The sequence below is a fragment of the Saimiri boliviensis genome, chromosome 11 (genome assembly GCF_048565385.1).
Source record: "Saimiri boliviensis isolate mSaiBol1 chromosome 11, mSaiBol1.pri, whole genome shotgun sequence".
Lineage (NCBI taxonomy): Eukaryota > Metazoa > Chordata > Mammalia > Primates > Cebidae > Saimiri > Saimiri boliviensis.
Genome location: NC_133459.1, coordinates 63,826,397 through 63,848,056, shown reverse-complemented (window position 1 = coordinate 63,848,056; position 21,660 = coordinate 63,826,397). Strand labels below are relative to the sequence as shown.

Genomic DNA, 21,660 nt, shown 5'->3' with positions numbered 1-21,660 from the left:
GCTCACCGCAACCTCCGCCTCCTGGGTTCAGGCAATTCTCCTGCCTCAGCCTCCCAAGTAGCTGGGATTACAGGCACACGCCACCATGCCCAGCTAATTTTTTGTATTTTTAGTAGAGACGGAGTTTCACCATGTTGACCAGGATGGTCTCAATCCCTCGACCTCGTGATCCACCCGCCTCGGCCTCCCAAAGTGCTGGGATTACAGGCTTGAGCCACCGCGCCCGGCCTATTGTCTATCTTTTTGATTAAAGTTATTCTAGCGGGTGAGAAATGATCACAGTAGTTTTGACTGGAATTTCCCAGACGACTAATGATATTGAACAAGTTTTTGTTCTTATTGGCCATTGTGAATCTTCTCTGGAGAATCACCTATTCAAACCCTTGGCTCATTTTTCAACCAGTTTGTCTTTTTACTGAAGTAAGATGGGAAGCCACTGGAGCAGTGGAGTGACATGGTCTAATCTACAGCTTACAGATTCACTCTGACGAGTAATCTAAAAGAGGAAAATGGCAAAAACTCAAAAAGGTGAGTGCAATAATCCAGACACGATAGTCTTGAACCACAGTGGTAGTAGTGAAGGTATGAGAAGTCTTTTTGAGTATAAATACATTTGGAAGCTAGAAGCAACAAGATTTCCTGATAGATTGCCTGTGAATACACACAAGAAGTCCTGAAACACTCCAGAGTCTTTTGGCCTGAGGAACAGGGAAGATGGGGAATAGCAAGGACTTCCTTTTGGCCATGCCAAAGCTCAGGTGCTTTCTAGGCATCCACGTAGAGATCATGCTGGCAGTTGGATATACAATTCTGGAGTTTAAAGAAATCTGGACTGGAGATGAAAATGTGTCAACTGCCTACAAAAAGTATTTAAAGCCGTGAGACAGCATGGGATCACCAAGTCCGTGAGTGTAGAGTAGGAAAGGTTTTTGCTAAACAAATGAGTTTAGTCCTCCCATATTACATATATAATTTTCTTACCTGAATTTGCAGGAAATTTTACTAATCCCATAGTTTTCATTCTATTAATTTGCCTTCACAAATATATTTTATGTGACACCTTACACTCATCTCTTATTGATATATCTTAGGTCGAAAAAGTCCCATCTCTGGCTAGGCACAGTGGCTCATGCCTGTAATCCCAGCATTTGGGGAGCCTGAGGTGGGGTGGGTGGTTGATGAATCAGAAGATCAAGACCATCCTGGCTAACACTGTGAAACCTTGTCTCTGCTAAAAATTTGAAAAAACATTAGCCGGGAGTGGTGGCAATATGCCTGTAGTCCCAGCTACTCAGGAGGCTGAGGCAGGTTAATCTCTTGAACCCGGGATGCAGAGGTTGCAATGAGCCAACATCATGCCACTGCACTCCAGCCTGGGTGACAGAGCAAGACTCTGTCTCAAAAAAAAAAAAAAAAAAAAAGAAAAGGTGCTGAACCCAGTGGCTCACACCTGTAATCCCAGCACTTTGGGAGGCTGAGGCAGGTGGATCACTTGAGGTCAGGAGTTCAAGACAGCCTGACCGACACGGAGAAACCCTCTCTCTACAAAACGCTACAAAAATACAAAGTTAGCTGGGTGTGGTGGCGCATGCCTGTAATCCCAGCTACTCCGGAGGCTGAGGCAAGAGAATGGCTTGAACCCTGGAGGCGGAGGTTGCAGTGACCCCAGTTCATGCCATTGCACTCCATCCTGGGAAACAAAAGTAAAACTCCACCTCAAAAAAAAAAAAAAAAGAAGTCCTATCTTCAAACTGCCTGTGTATGTGCCCCACAACCTTCAACGTCCCCTGTATTGATAAGCTATAAGGAAGAGACAAATGTGTGTGGCAGTGTTTCGTTAGAACCCTCTGTTTCAGAGCTTCTGGCTAGATGGTCTGGGTAAAAGATATACATAACAGGAAACACCATTTTGCACAGGCACTGTGAGTAGGTTACAGAGGTGCTCTAAAACAGACTGTTGGGACCCCAGGCTGTAGTGCATCAGCTTGAGTACCACTGTGAGACTCACTGCAAACACCATGGACTCTTGAATAAATCAAGCCTATGACTCACTGCAGATACTAAAGTGGTATCTTAAATCAGGAGTCCAATTAAAACCTGTGTTTAGAGCTCTTCTAGTTTATTTCTATCAGTGGTTAAGTGGATTTTAGCAGAAGCACTGTCACAGAACCACAAACGGCAAGGCTGCAGCAGTGACAGCTGGAAGTACTAAAGATTTCTGGGTTTGTCAGGTGAACAAGCATACAGTTTTGAGAAGGCTGTAAGAATCATGAAACTTTACAGAGTGTGGTGATAAAATTTGTTTCTCAACCACAGAGGAAGTGAAAGTGTTGAGGTAGAGGTATGGGTGCATTTGTGCTTTAAATTAGTAAGTGAAATTATTATCCAGCAAAAGTTGAGCTGATGGTTTTATTATTTAATTATTCTGAGGGGAAAAATGAATGCACACACTTAAGTGAATATTCATTTGGAAGTGTCAACAACTATCATTATTCAATTTTGATAAAGATGTAATCAAAAGTGAGGAGATATTGTGCAGTCTCCAAGTGTGCTCTTCTTCAAATGGGAAATCTTAGGATTAAGACCACTTTGCCTGTGTGCCTAGTATTGACCACGAGTAACTGTTTCAAAATGGTCATCTATTAATTTTCCTTGGGAACTGATTTTTCTTATGGACATTTTATAGTTATGTTGGTATTATCAAATTTTTATTTCTATTTCTGTTAAAAGTTTAATGTTACACTTAGCTTGGCAACACAAGGAAATGACTAGCTTGATTTCTTTACAATCTGGCTGCCTAAATCCACTTGTAAAAAATCAGCTCTTTCCCAAATGTTTTCTGCGTAAGGAGGACGTATTATTCCTTCAAGACTATTTTCCATTAGTGCATTCTTTTCTGTATTGACAAAAAGACTCTTCAAAAGATGTAGAGCACTTTTCTTAAGGTGTCAGGTTTTTTCTCTTTTCCAATACAGCTTTTCCCATCTTCCACGTCCACCACAGGGAGCATCTGCCACAGCAAAGCTGTAGTCAAGGCCTGGATTCTTTCCAGTCAGCACAACATTCCTGGACTGTGTCTCTTCAACTACAGCAAGTACGGGCCTCAAACTGGTCAGATTCACATTAAGATTATGCAGACACAAACACTGGGAAAACTAACTTAAGGATTTCCTTTCCAAATGTAATGCACCACAAAGTAAAACATAAAATTTTTCATTTAATAATGTACATAAAAGCCTTTGTTAAAAATGTAAATAACGAGTTTTATTTACAAAGTAATTGTCCTATCACATCACATCACATTTGGGGTTACATGTATCACTGCTGTATGCTGGTAGCATGGCTATTTGAAAGATTATCATTTATGAGCTATTACTCACTGGGATTTTTGTAGTAAGGTATTTCGTGAGACAAAATGGAAAAAGAATTAAAATGCACAACTAATATTTATCTACTAGAGAAGTAATATTTTTCAGTTGTGAACTAATTACTATGCTTAGAAAATGCTAGCATCCTCAAGAATATTTTGGTTCTATCAGGATACAAAATCCAATTTTGCAAACTTTGAAAAGGCACATTTTTGTAACACCACCTAAGCATTTCCCTGAGAACACAGAAAAGGTTATTAATATAATGAACCATTTCAGCCTTGAAAAGTGTATTCATAGAGGAGATAACCTCAGAGGTAAAGACTCCTTAGGACTGTAAGAAAAATCTGTGGATTCATTAAGTGGAAGAAAAGAAACAACTATGAAAAGCAAGACCAGCTCAGAAATCTTCCTGAGGAAGAGATGAGATATGGTAGAACTGTCCCTGTCCCAAAATATTGCTAACCTTCTATAAGCTGCTGGAATGCTTTTTCATTCCATTCTCCCATTCTCTGTGAATGAGAATCAGTGGGTTATCAGCCATTCTCTAAAAATGCAGGTGCAGCAGTCATGGGCATGGCAGTCGGTCCAATGCAGGCGTCAGAGTTTCAGATGTATTACTTTCTATCGTATGGTCCCAATATCATACCAGAGAAGATAATCACAAGGCATTCATTGTATCTGTGATGAAATGTGATCTGCCTTCTTCGCAGCACCACATGACATCAGCTGTACTTAGAGAACTGACTAATGGGAGGAGAAGGGTGGGTGACTCTGGAATATGAAGAACCTCAGGAGGGAGGAGGGAGGCCCATGGGAAGGCTCTCAGTTGGGAGAGGTGAGCAAAACTCCCAGGAGTGTCCCCAGACCTCAAGGGGATCAGGAGGCAAAAATGGGGGGAAAAACTAAAAGGAGAAAGGCCTTGTTCTCAGGAAAAGGGGTGGAAAGTTGCGCTGTCCTTCCTCCAGACTGCTCACACCATCCTGTCTCAGAGACACAAAACTCAGGCAGGCACCTTCAGCATCACAGGTCAGGTATATTAGAGTTGAACCTGCCAATGGAGGCTTGGCCTGGGAACTCAATTGCGAATTCATGGTATTGTTTCTGTGGAAAGGTGTCTCAAAGTCTGCTTGGAAGTCACTTGTTTGAAACATGATAAAGAATCCCTTCATAAGATTATTTACTTGTGGGCCATTTCGGAAGTGGATTCTCAGTTTTAGACTAGAGACACCATGCTCTGAATCTCCAAATATATTCTACGATATTTAAAAAAGCCTTTTATGTGGAAAAATGCCCAATATTTGTGTCACCATGATGAAACATTTGTATTATACATTCAGATATAGCACTATTTCCTATTGATATATACTATTTAAATGACATTTAGGCACTACAGAATAAATAGCTCTCTTTTCAGACATACAGCAAATCTAATAATCTATCACTTCAAATACTCTATATCCAAGTACTTTATATCAGTCTAAAGATACAATCAAGAGGTAATACTTTAAGGCTACACATGAAGGTTATTGAGGCTACATACCTTGGTTATTGAAAATGTATATAAGCAACAAAAACACCTTTGCAAAATGCAGTAGAAATGAATCACTATTGCCATCTTAGAAAGAAAAGCTATTACACACCAACTAGACATTCGAAATGGTATCCTAAAACTTACTGCTATTGTTCTATTGCAGGACAGATGATTGCTCAAAACTGCCCACTTCAAAACATTAAGAAATTCTCTCGCTTTTGTTATCTTTTCAAGCAAGGCAACATCACAACAAAAACTTTTAAAGTTAAAAGTGAAATTTATTACAATACAATAAATGCGAGTGCCATTATTAAAAATGCTGGTTAAAATTATAAAATATCTAATTTTTCTAATATAAATATTGGGAATAACAACTTTAACAATTCTACATGTACACCGCACATTCAAAACATAAAATCATACACAAGGCCAAAAAATAACGTTGCAGATTAACCCTTTAGTTATTACTTTCTATCGTATGGTCCCAACATCATACCAGCTGATTACTCAGATCACAAGCCTCAAGGTTTAAGTGTTTTGAATGCATTTCAGTTTCACACTTTAACAATGCTTAAAGACTATTGGTGGTTTTCTGATCAGATGGTTCTCTTTCCCATATTTCCCTTTCTCAATAGATCTTAGACAAAAAGGTAAGCTGGAAAAACTGTGATTACAGGATTCAACATGACATGTATACCCCATGACTCATTTAAGGGTGGCATAAAGTTATATATAAAAGACCTGCAGGCTATAAGACAAAGAGTATATCAACATGTAATGAAATCAAGCACCTCACCCACTGCGTGCTTACATGGCTCCTATATCCATTCAGGAAGGAGCCAGAGCTGTAGGTCAGAGCAAACCAGAACTGTTGAGGAGTAGAGGCGGGAGGCAGAGGGAAGGAGCTGGGAGAAGTGCCAGACCACAAGGGAAATTTAAGAGTTACCTATCTATTCTCCCACTCCTGCTAATGCAAGGCCTGGCTCCAGCCCAGCCTCCCTGCCCGCATCCCAGTGGAGCTCTTCCCCCGGCACTGCCTTTCAGATAGGAAGATATACTGTTCCCCACTGAGAACTTTTTTTGGGATCAAGGGGGTATGTTTTGTTTTTTTAACTTATTTTTATATTGACAAATTATTGTGTGTGTGTGTGTGTGTGTGTGTGTGTGTGTGTATACATATATATATATATACTTTTTTAAACTTATTTTTATATTGACAAATTATTGTGTGTATATATATATGTACTTTTTTTTTTTTTTTTTTGAGATGGAGTTTCGCTCTTGTTACCCAGGCTGGAGTGCAATGGCATAATCTTGGCTCACCGCAACCTCCACCTCCTGGGTTGAAGCAATTCTCCTGCCTCAGCCTCCTGAGTATCTGGGATTACAGGCACGCGCCACCATGCCCAGCTGATTTATTTTTTGTATTTTTAGTAGAGATGGGGTTTCACCATGTTGACCAGGATGGTCTCGATCTCTCAACCTCGTGATCCACCCACCTCAGCCTCCCAAAGTGCTGGGATTACAGGCTTGAGCCACCGCGCCCGGCCTATTGTATATATTTATAGGGTACAAAATGGTGTTATGATTTTTTAATATACGATGAAATGATTACACTAACATATCATGACCTCAAATATTTAACTTTTTTGTAATGAGAACATTAAAAATTTACTCTTAGCAATATTGAAATGTACATTCAATTATTCCCATATTTAGTATGCTATGTAACTGATCTTAAAAAAAAAAAATCACACATATTCCTCCTAAGGCTTTGTACCCTCTGACGATCTCCCAATTCTGAGAACACTTTTCACAAATTTGAGGAACAGCCTAAATATTATAGGCTTGAACATTTGAACTTGTCCTCAGCATGAGGGCAGGTGAGACCTTATTATTATTATTATTATTTTTTTTTTTTACAAATGAGCAGGTAACACCCAGAGAGGTTAAGTGATTTAGCAACTGAGAAGGTAAGGAAGTTGGGTTAGATGTTTACTTCTCTATAATGATGCTTCTCCAACTTTAATGTGCATACAACTCCTATGGATCTCATCAAAATGTCCTGGATCCAGAGTAGAGCTTCAGATCCTGCATTTCTAATCAGGTCCTAGGAAATGTCAATGCTCTTGGTCTGTGGGCCACACTTTGAAGAATATGGGGCTACAACACAAAGAGGGATCCACCGCTGCCTTTGTGGGCCATAGAGAGCTGCTTCAGTGTTATCTGCCTCTCCAAGCACATCCCCAGGCAAAAGGTTTAGATGCACTGTATAAGGGAGCAGCTGTCTATAAGGTTTTGCTAATATATTTTCGAGAGCACCATGACTAGATGAACAGCCAAACAAGTAATATTATTTGAGTAACATAATCTAAATTTGAGAGGTCTATTTGCTGAGAATAAAACTCAACTTTTACTTAGGAAGCCTTCCTTAAAGTGAACATGATATAAAGATATTAAAAAACCCAGCATATTAAATTTCATAGTAAAATGCAGCATGTGCACACGTATACATATAGTATGAGTTCTAAGAAATTCAATGCACTGTAATCAGAATAAAGTGCTACCACTGCTCCCAGCTAAAATCATCTCCTCTTCCAAATATAAGGAAAAACCCTTGAATTGTAAGGAAAATGACTGCATTGCCTGCTAACACAAGGCCACAAGCTCCCCATTTGATCTGAAAGACAAGAAAAGAAGGATTAAATCTTTACTTCCTTCATATTGTACTCTTTGCAATCTCTATTATTTTCTGCATTAGAAACATCCAATGAAATATTACACAAAGCTGCTAAAAGGCTTAATAATGTAACAGGCAGGAGACAATGAACTGTTCTGTTCAGTAATTAGTCTAATTACTTCTGTGATGCTTGTTAATTAAGTCTGATATCATCCTTAACATTTTCCCAGTTAGACATATTTCTCTACTTGTTTTTTTGTTTGTTTTTTTTTTTTTTTTTGAGACGGAGTTTTTGCTCTTGTTACCCAGGCTGGAGTGCAATGGCACGATCTCGGCTCACCGCAACCTCCGCCTCCTGGGTTCAAGCAATTCTCCTGCCTCAGCCTCCTCAGTAGCTGGGATTACAGGCACATGCCACCATGCCCAGCTAATTTTTTTTTTGTATTTTCAGTAGAGACGGGGTTTCACCATGTTGACCAGGATAGTCTCGATCTGTCGACCTCGTGATCCACCCGTCTCGGCCTCCCAAAGTGCTGGGATTACAGGCTTGAGCCACCGTGCCCGGCCCCCTCTCTACTTGTTTTTAATTGACAATGATTGCCTTAAGTAAAACTCAAGTGGTAATATTATAAATGGTGCAATTACAATATTGGGTACTGAAAGTTCTGCATACATCAACTTCTGCACACATCAACTTCTGTCGTGGAAAATAAAAATTGGAGAGTTATGGATTTGTTTATTTCTTTTCTAGGCAAGAAAAGACTTTAAATAATAGTCTTCATACAGTGAAAACTGCTTTCCAGCTTGGTAGATGATTTGTAGGTTTTACAGAAGCACATTTGGGGGTGAGAGTACCCTCTAGTGGGCATTTTTTTGTTTGTTTTACTTTAACCAATAAAAACATCATTGCAAGTTTATTCACAAAACATGATGGCAGTATTAAAAGGAAAAAATATAAATATTTACTGCAGTGCTTAAGAAGTGCTGATATAAAGCACAAAAAGAATAAAGCCATGACAATCTTGTTGTATTCAAATTCCATCCTTCCCCATCATCTAGACAAAGTTCAAACTGACATGGGGTTCAAGACCCTTGCTAATCAGGTTTCACAAACTCTTCAGCCTTAATCTCAACAACTTTCTTTTAGCTCTACCACACTGGACTCTTCTTTGTTCCATATATTGCATTCTTACACTTGAATGTCATTCCATGTAACAGCCATCCTATTTCAATACAAATGCTATTTATCCTTAAAGGCCCGTATCAAATGCCAGTCGGAATTTCTCTCTTCTTGGTGCGCCTTTGTGTTGTGGTGCCATTCTGATCATGTTTCAACTGTCTCACAAAGTACACTTACAGTCTCCTTACCCAGCAAGCTAGTTTCTGTGTTTCTTAGGAGCAGAGACAGTACATATCTTCTTCTGATGTTCTACAAATAGCAGTTGTTCCAAAGATATTTATTGAATGAATAAATAAGATTTGTACTTATCTGATATTCATTGCCTCAAATAAGAGTTTCATAAGATTGAAATAGAATGTAATTGGGGGGGGGGAATAAAATCAAATAGTAGGAAAGACAGTGAACATCAAATAATTGAATAAATTATACCTACAATGTGTACTTTGGAGACAAAATGAAAGTTTTTATCTTGGAAGTGAAGATATCATCTTATTCACTGCATTTTTCTGGAAGCTACATAGATGTCCTTCAACATATACCTAATTATACTGAGTTAAGAGTTGAGTCTATAATCCCATTTGCAGAAGAAGAATTTGAAATATTTTCATCTTGTAACTAGAAAAGTATTGCTGGCATAATATCTGTGGATTACTGTAAGATTTAAGAGGCAGGAATTTAAGAACAATTCCAGAGAATAGCTTAAAGTAGAAAAATAAGAAATCATATAGTCTGGCTAATACTTGTAAGAGAAATAAAGCATTCTGAAAACATGACCAAGCTACTGATAGGCAGGTCTAAAGTAGAGGAAGAGAGGAACTAAAAATACGTGGCCTTAAGTATAAACTCTAAGGAATGAAAATGAAACAGAGGTCCCAGACACAGGCCTCTGAAGTAAACTCAGCAACAGTAGAGCAAAACAAAGAAAACAAAACTTACCACAGCTACACGAGCAAGAATAACAGGAAATCCAAAGGCAGAAACAACAATTCCAGTAGTGAAGAAATATGCCAGTTCCCGACAGGCACTACTGGTTGCATCAGAGTCATATGTGACTCTTTTGGCAATGAAATGAGGGATGGGGGAGATGGCGTGGAAAATCAGGACGAATAAGGGCCAGTAAACGCTGTCAGTTGAACCCAGGCAAAACCCAAAAAGAAAAGTCACAGTTACACTTTAAATAAAAGACATACTACTATTTCAAAATCATTGCTATTTTCAATGTGTAGGTAAAAAAAAAATTAGTTGTGAATATTAGAACATAAGATGATTTCTACCAGAGGTAGATAAGTAGTAATAATTTTTAAATTACTATGTAGGTAGCTTATCTTGTGTTAAGAAACTACTACATAACATATACTCTAGAAACTTTACTGTTTTCTGTACTACTGAGCTGCAGTTTCTTTAGAGACAGAATTTTAACTTGGTCATTTCTGCTTTCCCTATAGAAATAGTACAGTGTCTTGCAAAAGCTAATTCGGTAAAGATCCTATGAGTGCATGCATCCTTGAAACCTTTTAAGGGCTTAGAATAAACCCCAACTTCCTTGCCCTAACCTACAAAGCCTTACATGGTCTGGTATTATCTACTTCTTCCATTCATTTTGTACTATTTTCCCTTCATTTGCTTAATCTGTAGCCACACCAGCCTTCTTTCTGTTCCTTGAACACTCTGAGCTCATAGATGTTATCCTGGGGCCTTTGCACTAGCTGTGCCCTCTGCTTGCATGTCCTTCCCCATCATCTTTTCATTGGCTGACTCCTTCATACCATGTGATCAAAACTGACAAATTCCTTTCTAAAAGGAGCTTTTCCTGGCCTTCTATTCTAAAGTACCCCAGGTCACCCTCAAACATACCACCCTCTTTTAACTTTCTGCACAACACTTACTGCCCTCTGATAGATCACTCTTGGTCAATCGCAATTTATCTCCAGGGCCTAGAATCATGTACTTGTTAAATGAATAAGATAACAAATAAATTTTAAGTGCGGAAGACATGAAAATAAATATGCTCACTAGTAAAAATTTTAGATGTACTCTAATCTTCAGTATAAGAGCTCACAAGTAACAGTGTAATGCAAAAGCAAAACAAATATTTTCTTCCCAAATTTCAACATTTTGTAGTTATAAAACAAAAATTGCCATCTGGTTTCCAGAGGTATTTTTCTATAAATACTTCAAAAATAATCTTTTTTTCTCCATCAAGCATTCATTATGCTTCATTTCTTTCTTTCTTTTTTTTTTTTTTTTTGAGACGGAGTTTCGCTTTTGGTACCCAGGCTGGAGTGCAATGGCGGGATCTCGGATCACCGCAACCTCCGCCTCCTGGGTTCAGGCAATTCTCCTGCCTCAGCCTCCTGAGTAGCTGGGATTACAAACAGACGCCACCATGCCCAGCTAAGTTTTTTTGTATTTTTAGTAGAGATGGGGTTTCACCATGTTGACCAGGATGGTCTCGATCTCTTGACCTTGTGATCCACCTGCCTTGGCCTCCCAAAGTGCTGGGATTACAGGCTTGAGCCACCGCGCCCGGCCTATGCTTCATTTCTTGAGGAAAAAAGTCTCTGCTCATTTTATTTATATATATATATATATATATATATATATATATATATATATATATATCACAATAATTCATATCACCACAATACTGTGATCACACAGATACACCCAGACAGCACCTACAAGCAGGAACTGGGATGAAGCCACACTAATGAAAGCCTCCCATTCCAGCCACTGATCTAGGTAACAAAAGGCAGGAAGGGAATGTGTCCTTCAAGAGGACTCAGGATGGAAACAGTAGATTTGGACTCCTAATTTTAAACTAGAAGAATGACGGTATGTTTCAAGAATCCAAACAATATTGTGGGAAGGAGCCCTGAGACATTCTCCAGTTCAAGGCCCTTCTTTTAACAGTGAGCAAGGAGACACAAGAAGGGAAGGGGCATGGAATAGAAACAGCTGTCACCTGACATATTTGCAGTTAAGAACTCTTAATTCTTCCTGAAATACAGTGACAGTTTTCTGAAAAACAATCTGACTCTATGTTTCCATCCATAGTAAGCCACCAATATCCAACTAAGAGAAATGTTCATGTACAAGCAATCTTGTTTATAGACAAAATGTAAATACTAACTATATACAAATCAGTAAACATGTATATAGTTAATATTTACATTTTGTCTATAAACAGGATTGCTTGTACATGAGCACGCAATCTTTGGCCCTTTACAGAAAAAGTTTTCAAGTTATAAAGACTATGTCTCAACTACTCAACTCTGCCAAGGATAACTGGCAGAGCAATACAAAAGCAGCCAAAGATAATTCATAAACAAATGAGCATGGCTGTATTTCAATAAAACCTTTATTACAAAAACACATAACAGGCCGTATGTGGTAGTTTGTTGACTTCCAATATAGATGATAATCCTGGTTCACTATCATTAAGATAGTGACTAGTTTTGGGAGGCCAAGGCAGGAGGATGACTTAAGGCCAGGAGTTCAAGACCAGCCTGAGCAACACAGAGAGACTCTGTCTCTACAAAAACTTTTTTAAAAAATCAGCTAGGTGTGGTGGTGTCTCTAAAAAAAAAAAATTAAATAAAGATAGAAAATAAACTTCTTTGTAGTAGCAGTAATGGGTTCATTTTCTTACCTTACAAAGACACAGAATTAAAACTCCTAGATTTAGAGTTGGTTGTGGAATAACAGAAAAACGTTTGGTCAAGAGTGTCAGAACATGAGTTCCATTTCCATGCCTGCCTTTTTTTTTTTTTTTTTTTTACTTTTTTATTTAAGAGACAGAGTCTCGCTCTGTTGCCCAGGCTAAAGTGCAGTAGTGTGATCACAGCTCACTGCAGCCTCCAACTCCAGGGCTCAACCAATCTTCCCACCTCAGCCTTCCAAGCAGCTGGGACTACAGTCACACATCACCATGCCTGGCTAATTTTTTTTTTTTTTCGTTTCTTTGTAGAATGGGGTCTCACTTTGTTGCCCAGACTCGTCTCAAACTCGGCTTCAAGTATTCCTCCTACCTCTGCCTCCCAAAGTACTGGGATTATAGACATGAGCCACTGCATCCGGCCTCTATCACTTACTGCTGTGCAATCTGCGTAAGTCTTCAACTACTCTGGGCTTCAGTTTCCCAGCAAGAAATGAGGATAGCCGGGCGCGGTGGCTCAAGCCTGTAATCCCAGCACTTTGGGAGGCTGAGGTGGGTGGATCACGAGGTCAAGAGATCGAGACTATCCTGGTCAACATGGTGAAACCCCGTCTCTACTAAAAATACAAAAAATTAGCTGGGCATGGTGGCATGTGCCTGTAATCCCAGCTACTCAGGAGACTAAGGCAGGAGAATTGCTTGAACCCGGGAGGCGGAGGTTGCGGTGAGCCGAGATCGCGCCATCGCACTCCAGCCTGGGTAACAAGAGCGAAACTCCGTCTCAAAAAAAAAAAAAAAAAAAAAAAAAAGAAATGAGGATAATAATACCTAATACCTTATGACATTCTTAAAGCTACAATAAGGTAATTGCTGTGAAGGCTCCGAACAATTATAAATGATTGCTTATATTTGGATCCTTCTTGGGTTTAAACAATTTCTGTAATTGTTGGCCAGGACTGGGATGATAGATTTGAATTCATCAATATCATAACAATTCACTTCAGTTGGTCTCACTTAATTATATCATCTTCTTTTTGGGGGGTGGAGGGGGGATGGAGTCTTACTCTGTCACCAGGCTGGAGTGCAGTGGTGCGATCTCGGCTCACTGCAACTTCCACCTCCCGGGTTCAAGCAATTCTTCTGCCTCAGCCTCCCAAGTAGCTGGGACTACAGGTGCATATGGCCACATCTAGCTAATTTTTTGCATTTTTAGTAGAGATGGGGTTTTACCATGTTGGCCAGAATTGTCTTGATTTCTTGAACTCATGATCCGCCTGCCTCGGCCTCCCAAAGTGCCAGAATTACAGGCGTGAGCCACCATGCCCTACCTAATCACACCATCTTCTATCTGGTCATTCAAGCCAATCACCTGGGAGACATCAAAGAACTCTCTCCCCTTTTTGAACCTGACATCAATGAACAAAACCCGTTGGTTGGTTTGGCTTCCTAACTCACTCTCCTTTTCTTTCTATTCCCCCTGCCCAGCCTTCAGTTTTGCTTGATTTATGACAGCAGTCCCTTCCTATTCTCCCTGACTGCAATGTCAGCACTTTCCTGTCTAGTCTCACATTATGGCAGGAACAGCATTTTAACCTAACCCCCTCCTCCAAACCCATTCTCAAGATATTTTTCCAGCTCCTACTGTCTGAAGTATAAAATGGAACCTCTTCTACATGGCATTTAGAGCCCTAAATGCTGACTCTTACCTTAACTAACCCTTCCTTTGCCTCTCCAACTACAACTTATGCTGTACCATAATGTACCATGTAAGGTTTCCTGAAAAGGCTATACACTTTCATGTCTCTGGGTCTTAGCATACAGCTTTCCTGGTGCCTTAAACGCTTTTTCCCCAGAGATCTGTATGACCTGCTTCATGACTTTTTTGACATTTCTTCTCACTTTTTATCTCCTCTGAAAGGTCTTCCCAGCCTCTGTGCCCTTTATCTTTTGTACCACTTCTACCTCCGAGAGAATGCACACTTTTGTTGTTTAATGTCTATCTCCCCCACTGAAACAGAAACTCTGAGAGAGCAGGACCTTTGTTTTCTTATGTCTTAATCCCTAGTCATAATCCCTAGTTCCCATAATAGTAGCTGGCTCATGAGAGGCACTCAACCAACAATGGTTGAATAAAAAAAAAATGTGTATATTGTTTCCTCTGCCTGGAATGTCCTCCCCTGACTTATCAGCCTAAGAAACTTTTATCTACCAAGTCTTGGTTCAGATACAACCTCTGCCATGCAGCCCTCCCCGACTGTCTCACTGAAACTCAGCTGCACTTTCTCTGAGCTCCAGCACACTAGGCTGGCATCTCTACTGCAGCTGCCACCTTACTGACTAGACTGTTTGCCTGTCTCTCACTCACAACTAGAACTGTACCTCTTTGAGGACCAGACTGTCTCTCTTCATTTGTATGTCTCCAGCTAGTCCAGAGTAGGTGTTAAACAAATGCTTATGGAATGAACACAACAATTTTTAACAGAGCCTTTTCTTCTGCAAAAGTACACCTGACCTACAAAGAGACTGTGTCATAATCTGGGCTTCACTAACTCATTCGTTAGAACTTGGTGCTAAACTGACCAAACTCTCTAACTCCCATACTAATAGTGACAAAGGCACAGAAAGAGGAATAGTTCTTTTTGAAATGACAACTTACCCATAATCCTCTAAGGCACATCCCAGCATAAGAAAAGTCAGCCCAATAGCCCCACTGAAGGATAATGCCACAAGAGCTGTGAAAAATAAAGCCGAGAGTTAAAGTTCCCACAGCAGAAGTCACCAGGGGCTAGAGGGTTTGGGGAAATGGGGAGTGACTACTAACAGATCCAGAGTTTCTTTGTGGGGGGGTGATGAAATTTTCTGAAATTAGGGAGTAGTGATGGCTGCACAACCTTCTGAATATACTAAAAACCATGAAATCTTACACTTTAAAAGGTTAATGTTATAGTATGTGAATCATTTATCAATAAAAATGTTTACTAAAAAAAAAAGAATAAAAGGTCCCAAATTCAAGCAAATGTAACAATTTACTCATTTTATTGGGGTTACATTTGACTGCAAATGACTCCTGTTACAAACTGCATTCTGTACATCCCTTTCAAAGTCATGTTGCAACCCTCCTGGCTCCATCCCTCTCACCATGAGATGCCATTAGGGGGTGGGCCTTTGGGAGATAATTAGGTTCAGATGAGGTCATGAGGGTGGGGTCTTCACAATGGGATGAGTGTCCTTATAAGAAGAGAAAAGTAGAGCACACACATTTTCTCTCTTCCCTACTCTGTTCTCCAAGTGAGAGCAGAAAGCAGGCCTGCAAACCAGGAAGCCGGCTCTCACCAGACACCAGATCTGACTGCACCAAAATTTTGGACTACCCAGTCTTCAGAACTGTGGAAACTAAATGTCATTGTTTAAGCCACCCAGTCTACAATATATTTCTTACAGTAGCCCAAACTAATTAAGACAATGACCCATGTCTGCCACCTTAAAATCATAGGGTATACAAAGGCTCAAGTAATTCCAGTTCCTAACTCTTATTTAATGTATGGATTCCCTCTATATTTGTCACAAGAGGCCAGCCAGTCAGTCAACACAACTCCAGTGAAAGAAAACTCACTACCACCCAAGGCAGGTCATTTAATTCCAACAGTTTCTAAATGTTGAAAGCCCTCCTTTAAATCATCCAGAACTGCCTCCCTGTAATATAGACTTTTGATCATTTTGCCTCCCAAAACGACAGTACTTTAAGTATTTGAAGATTGCTTTCATGCCTACGTAGGAAACAATTTCAACTAGTGTACACTGAATAAAATATTTATTCCCTGTATCTATTGGACACGGAATCTCTACAAGAGTAGGAACATATTTGCCCTTGTCATGTTGCTGATTGAGAAACAGGGTATCAGCGTTGTTAAAAAAAATCTTGAGCTCTGAGTCACAAATATGAGCCAAATCTTAACTCTGCCACCATCTGTTCTTACAACCTTGGGTAGAAGCTAAACCCCTTTGCGTCTGATTCCTCACCAGTAAAATCGAAATGCTGCTGCCACCTAATTGAGCTTATGGGAATTAAATGAGATAATCTATGGAAAGTGCTTGGCAAAAGGAGGTAGTCAAATAGATGCTGACTGACCTAGGTATCTTCCCATTTTAGCAATGTTCTTTGATAAAGGTAGAAATCAAAAGCATAGGAGACTGTATTATCCAAATTTTCTTCTGAAAAAAATCTATAATACTCATAATTAGTAATTAATTAATTAAGCTGATGAACATTTTTGATTGCTTCCTTTTACTTGAGAGGAGATTTAGAGAGACTCTCATAGGAAGATGCCAAAGTGCTTTTTTTTTTTTTTTTTTTTTTTGAGATGGAGTTTCGCTCTTGTTACCCAGGCTGGAGTGCAATGGCGCGATCTCGGCTCACCGCAACCTCCGCCTCCTGGGCTCAGGCAATTCTCCTGCCTCAGCCTCCTGAGTAGCTGGGATTACAGTTACGCACCACTGTGCCCAGCTAATTTTTTGTATCTTTAGTAGAGACGGGGTTTCACCATGTTGACCAGGATGGTCTTGATCTCTTGACCTCGTGATCCACCCGCCTCAGCCTCCCAAAGTGCTGGGATTACAGGCGTGAGCCACCGCGCCCGGCTGCCAAAGTGCTTTTTTAAAAACATCTGAAAGTATACAGATGTTAGGGGACAAAGAAAAACTGTCAATTTTAACATATCTTTTTGCATTTAGTACCTGCCACTCTTTAATGGAAAATTAAATTTAATGGAAAATGCCCATGTGTGGATGGAAAGCAAATTCCACATATGATTTCATTAGATACTCTTTTCCTAGTAGGCATTCCTCTCCTCTGTTTCTGACCATCTGCAGTACTCCCTCCACCATGAGGCCTGTCACAGTTAGGAAATGCAGACCTCTTCCTTCTGTTCTGATACCAGTTTCTCAAGGTTCACAACCATATTTCTGTTTAATTCTTTTTGGTTTTTTTTTTTAATCTCTCTTTTCAGGAATTACATCCTTTGGACCTCTTAAAGTTGGAGTTGACCAAAAATCCAACCCCATCTCATACTACACACTCCTGCTGAAAAATTACAATCAACCCAGAGCTCCCAGTACCACAAAGGCCCCATCACAACTGATGCTCCAGCCCAGAGTAGGTCCTCAAGAACTACGCCTGTACTTCCACCTCCAATCTGGGCTTCTCTGCCTTGACAGCCAACAAGGACCTCAAATTCAACATGTGTAACATGTATAAAACCGAACCACTATCCCTACCCTTTAAAGGTCCTATCTAAAGAGGACTGACACCATAACTGTATTCCACCTTCCAACAAATCAATGTCAATCTCCCAGGCTTATTAAACTCTCTGCAGCCCTGGTGCGGGCCCTTATCCTCTCATTCCCGCCTCTGTGACTCTTCCAATCCATCCTCTACACAGCAGACAGTGATCTTCCAAATATATATTATCACTGCCACCACTGCTTTGCAGTTGCTTCCACAGCCTATAAGTTGTCCTGGCATGGAGGCTCACCATGGTCTGGTCTGACTCACTCCTAACTGCCTGTCCAGCTTCAACCCTCACCACTAAGTTCCAGTCTTACTAATGTAGCTTAAGTACCTGAAGAGAAGAAGGCATGTTGTTTCATGCTCCCTGCCCCATGTCACATGCTGTCCTCTCCACCTGGGATATACTCCACCTATGCTCCATGCCTTGCCAGGTGAAGCCGTATGAATCTCTTCAGATTCAGTGCAAGCCTAGTCTCTTCCGTGATAACAGTCCTCTTTCTCCCTGGAGCAGGGAAAAGTAATCCCACCTGGATCAGTTTCTTAGGGCTGCTGTTACAAAGTACCACAAACTAGATGGCTGAGAACAACAGAAATTCATCTTCTGACAGTTCTAGAGGCTGGACTTCTGAAATCAAGGTGTCAGCAGCACCACCACACTCCCTCTGAAGGCTGTAGGGAAGCACCCTTCCTTGCCTGCCTCTTCCTAACACCCAGTGACTGCCAGCGTGGTTGCCAGCAATCTTTGGCCCTCCTGGCTTTGTAGCTGTATCACTCCAATTTCTGTCACCATCTTCACAGGGTACTCTCCATGTATGTCTCCATGCCCAAATTCCCCTCTTCTCTTATTATAAGGACACCAGTCATTGGATTAGGGTCCACCTTAAACCAGTATCATTTTAACTTGATTACATCTGCAAAGGCCCTACTTCCAAATAAGATCACATTCACCGGTACTAGGGAATTAGAGCTTGAACGTATCTTTTCGGAGGACAAAATCCAACCCACCATCTCTGTTCTCCCACAGCATCTGAGCCCATTATAAACACTCACATAGTAATATTACTTCCAGCTTTGTCATCCACCAGCAACTTCTCGTTTATCTTTATCCTAAGTCTCTGGCATACAGTAGTTCCTCAATAAAAGTTGAAGAATCGGCAAAATGCTTCCTTCCCTCAGACCTTTTCCATTTAACACTTCCTTTTTTTTTTTTTGAGGCAGAGTTTCGCTCTTGTTACCCAGGCTGGAGTGCAATGGCGCGATCTCGGCTCACCGCAACCTCTGCCTCCTGGGTTCAGGCAATCCTCCTGCCTCAGCCTCCCAAGTAGCTGGGATTACAGGCACGCGCCACCATGCCCAGCTAATGTTTTGTATTTTTAGTAGAGACGGGGTTTCACCATGTTGACCAGGATGGTCTCGATCTCTTGACCTCGTGATCCACCTGCCTCGGCCTCCCAAAGTGCTGGGATTACAGGCATGAGCCACCGCGCCCGGCCCCCCCCCCCTTTTTTTTTACATCACGATTTTCTAACACATTCACACATAAACATGATCATGATTTGGTAGTTTCTGATCATGTGCAGTACTGAGACACTACTTTTCATCTGTTTTCAGCATTGGTTTCAAATAGATATATAATAACACAGGCGACACTCTCCAAGTAAAATCATGTTTACTAAACTGATAATGAATATAAAAGTCAGCCAGAAATAATGATAAAATATGTCTGCTGCTAACAGTTCACACACTCAGATAAATTCAGAGCGAACAGAGGCGGACTCATGCATATATAGTATCTACATGTTTATAGCAGATTTTAACTGAGAATATCTTTGGGTGCAAATTTCAAGGATGATACAAACGCCAATGTAAAAACAAATCACGCTACTCTATTCGATAGATTAGAAATGGAATGGTTTCCTACCAAAATAACAGGAAGCCTTGCAAAAAACCTTTTCCGTCTCATATTGCTGAAGCCATGCAGATAAGCGAAGCGGTGTTTTTATTAACTGCCCCATGCAAAAACAACATACTACACAAACACTACTTTCTTCTCTGTCCATAGACGAACATAGAGAACACCGAAGAAAACAGTGTTAAAATTACACCTAATCTCTCCATGACTGCGAGAAACAGCGCCTTTCTGGGTGCTTTCCATTGACACCTGCCCGCGCTCAACTCGGCCCAGGTGTAAAAATCATTAGGAACAAGAGGATTAAGTTTCCAAACGCTAAGAATCCGGGAGACAAAGTGTCCTTTGTAACAAACAGGAAACTACAGAGGGGCAAAAAACCCGAGGAAAGGCGTTAGGATGGACACGTCAAGAAGTGGAAATTTTGTTTAAAAACTCTGGAGGGTGGAAGGCGCCGCTCACGGCGGGGATCCGCCTGAGATGGGGGGATTCTGGTGCCGCCACTGGAGGGTGGGAAGGCCAGCGGCCTCGCAAAAAGGGTCGAGGCTCCCGTGAAACGCCGCTCCACCCGCACCCCAAAGGACGAAGGAAACAGGCGATCGCCTCCCCACCCGGAGAGGCGGGAAGGGTGGTAAGGCCGTTCCCCAGCGGCGCACGGAAGGCGCAGCCCCAGGCTTGACCAGAACGGAGGTGGCGACCCCACCACACGAGGAGCGGGCCGGGGACCGCGATGTACCTTTAACGCCCGCCATGTCTCCCGAGCTGGGGCCGCGGCTGCTTCCGGCTTCGCACCACCGCCCGGGCAGCCGGCCCAAGCCAGACCCGGAGTGGCCCAGCAGATCCCGAGCCCGCCCCGGCCACGCAGAGCCCCGCCCCGGCCACGCAGAACCCCGCCCCGGCCACGCAGAGCCCCGCCCCGGCCACGCAGAACCCCGCCCCGGCCACGCAGAGCCCCGCCCCGGCCACGCAGAACCCCGCTCCCAGCTGGCAAAGGCCGCGCCTGCTGCTCTAGACCCCACCCCCACCACTCAGAGCCCCGCCCCCGCCAATGCAGACCCCCGCCCCCAGCTCGCAGAGGCCGCCCCTGCTGTTCCAGATCCCAACTCCGCCCACCAAGAGCCCCGCCCCTCGGGGTGCAGAACCCCGCCCCCAGCTCTCAGGGGCCGCGCCTGCTAGTTCAGACCCCGCCCCGCTGCTCAGAGCCCCGCCCCCGACGGTACAGTGCTCCTCCCCTAGCTCGTGGAGGCCACGCCTGCTGCTCTGGACCCCAATCCCGCTACTCAGAGCCGCGCCCCTGACAGTGCAGAGCTCCTCCCCTGGCTCGCGGAGACCGCGCCTGCTGGTCCCGTTCCGCCCCAGCCACTCAGTACTTCGCTCCGGCAGGTCTAGAGCTCTTCCCCTAGCTGGCAGATCCAGCTCTATCCCTAAGAACCCTGGCCCCACAAAGCTCTCCCAGAATAACCCCAACCCTGCGCCCTGGGCCCTCCTCCTAGATCCTGAGCCCTCCGGGTAATCCTCAAACCCGTTCAATCTGTGGGTTAGGGCCTTGGCTCCGCCCCGACCTCGGGCGCAGAGTCTCCCCCAGGCAACGCAGAACGCGGTGCACGCAGCGGGGGATCCTCCCTGAGCCTCCCTGAGAACCTAGGTGTAGAAAGTGGGGAGAGGGTGGAGAGGGAGGGAGGGGAAAAGTTGCAGTCTATGGGCAAGGGACACTGACCCAATAACCAGTGTTATGTTCCCTGCGCCCCCATGTACGTGCTTGTGTGAGAGCTTGTGCCTGTCTGCCACGTGGCTGAGGCAGAGGAGGGGCGGGGGCATCAGAGGACAGCCTCTTAGGAAACAACCCTCGTCAGTAACTTGACATTTGCCTAGGTTTGCCTTGCTTAATAGCAACGCTTTACTGAAATTAGTGAGGTTTTTCTTTACTCCCTGGTTTAGTTGTAGAGACGAAGACCATATAAGCTTTTGTGTCTGAAGCTTTCATGAACCTTAAAAAAAGAAAGGCTATTATTTTTGTACCTTGGGACCCCAAAGTTTGCAGGAA

General features: G+C 42.2%; 1 protein-coding gene across 1 annotated transcript; it reads right to left on the bottom strand.

Annotated features, from left to right (window-relative positions):
• Window positions 1-5,159: 5,159 nt before the first annotated feature.
• LEPROT (leptin receptor overlapping transcript) lies at window positions 5,160-20,461 on the bottom strand. The gene is made up of 4 exons (XM_010348062.3): window positions 20,353-20,461; window positions 15,077-15,152; window positions 9,699-9,885; window positions 5,160-7,582 (listed from the first exon to the last, which is right to left on the bottom strand). Exons 1-4 carry the CDS (start codon window positions 20,366-20,368, stop codon window positions 7,466-7,468), a joined length of 396 nt encoding a protein of 131 aa, XP_010346364.1. The 5' UTR covers window positions 20,369-20,461; the 3' UTR covers window positions 5,160-7,465.
• Between the last annotated feature and the right edge of the window lie 1,199 nt (window positions 20,462-21,660).

Excerpts from the sequence above, each read along its gene's own strand:
- LEPROT (XM_010348062.3), bottom strand. Across the intron at positions 9,886-15,076 it reads TGTGCCTTAGAGGATTATGG|CGTTTACTGGCCCTTATTCG; the intron begins GTAAGTTGTCAT and ends TTCAACTGACAG. Across the intron at positions 7,583-9,698 it reads TTCTTGCTCGTGTAGCTGTG|ATCAAATGGGGAGCTTGTGG; the intron begins GTAAGTTTTGTT and ends CTTGTCTTTCAG.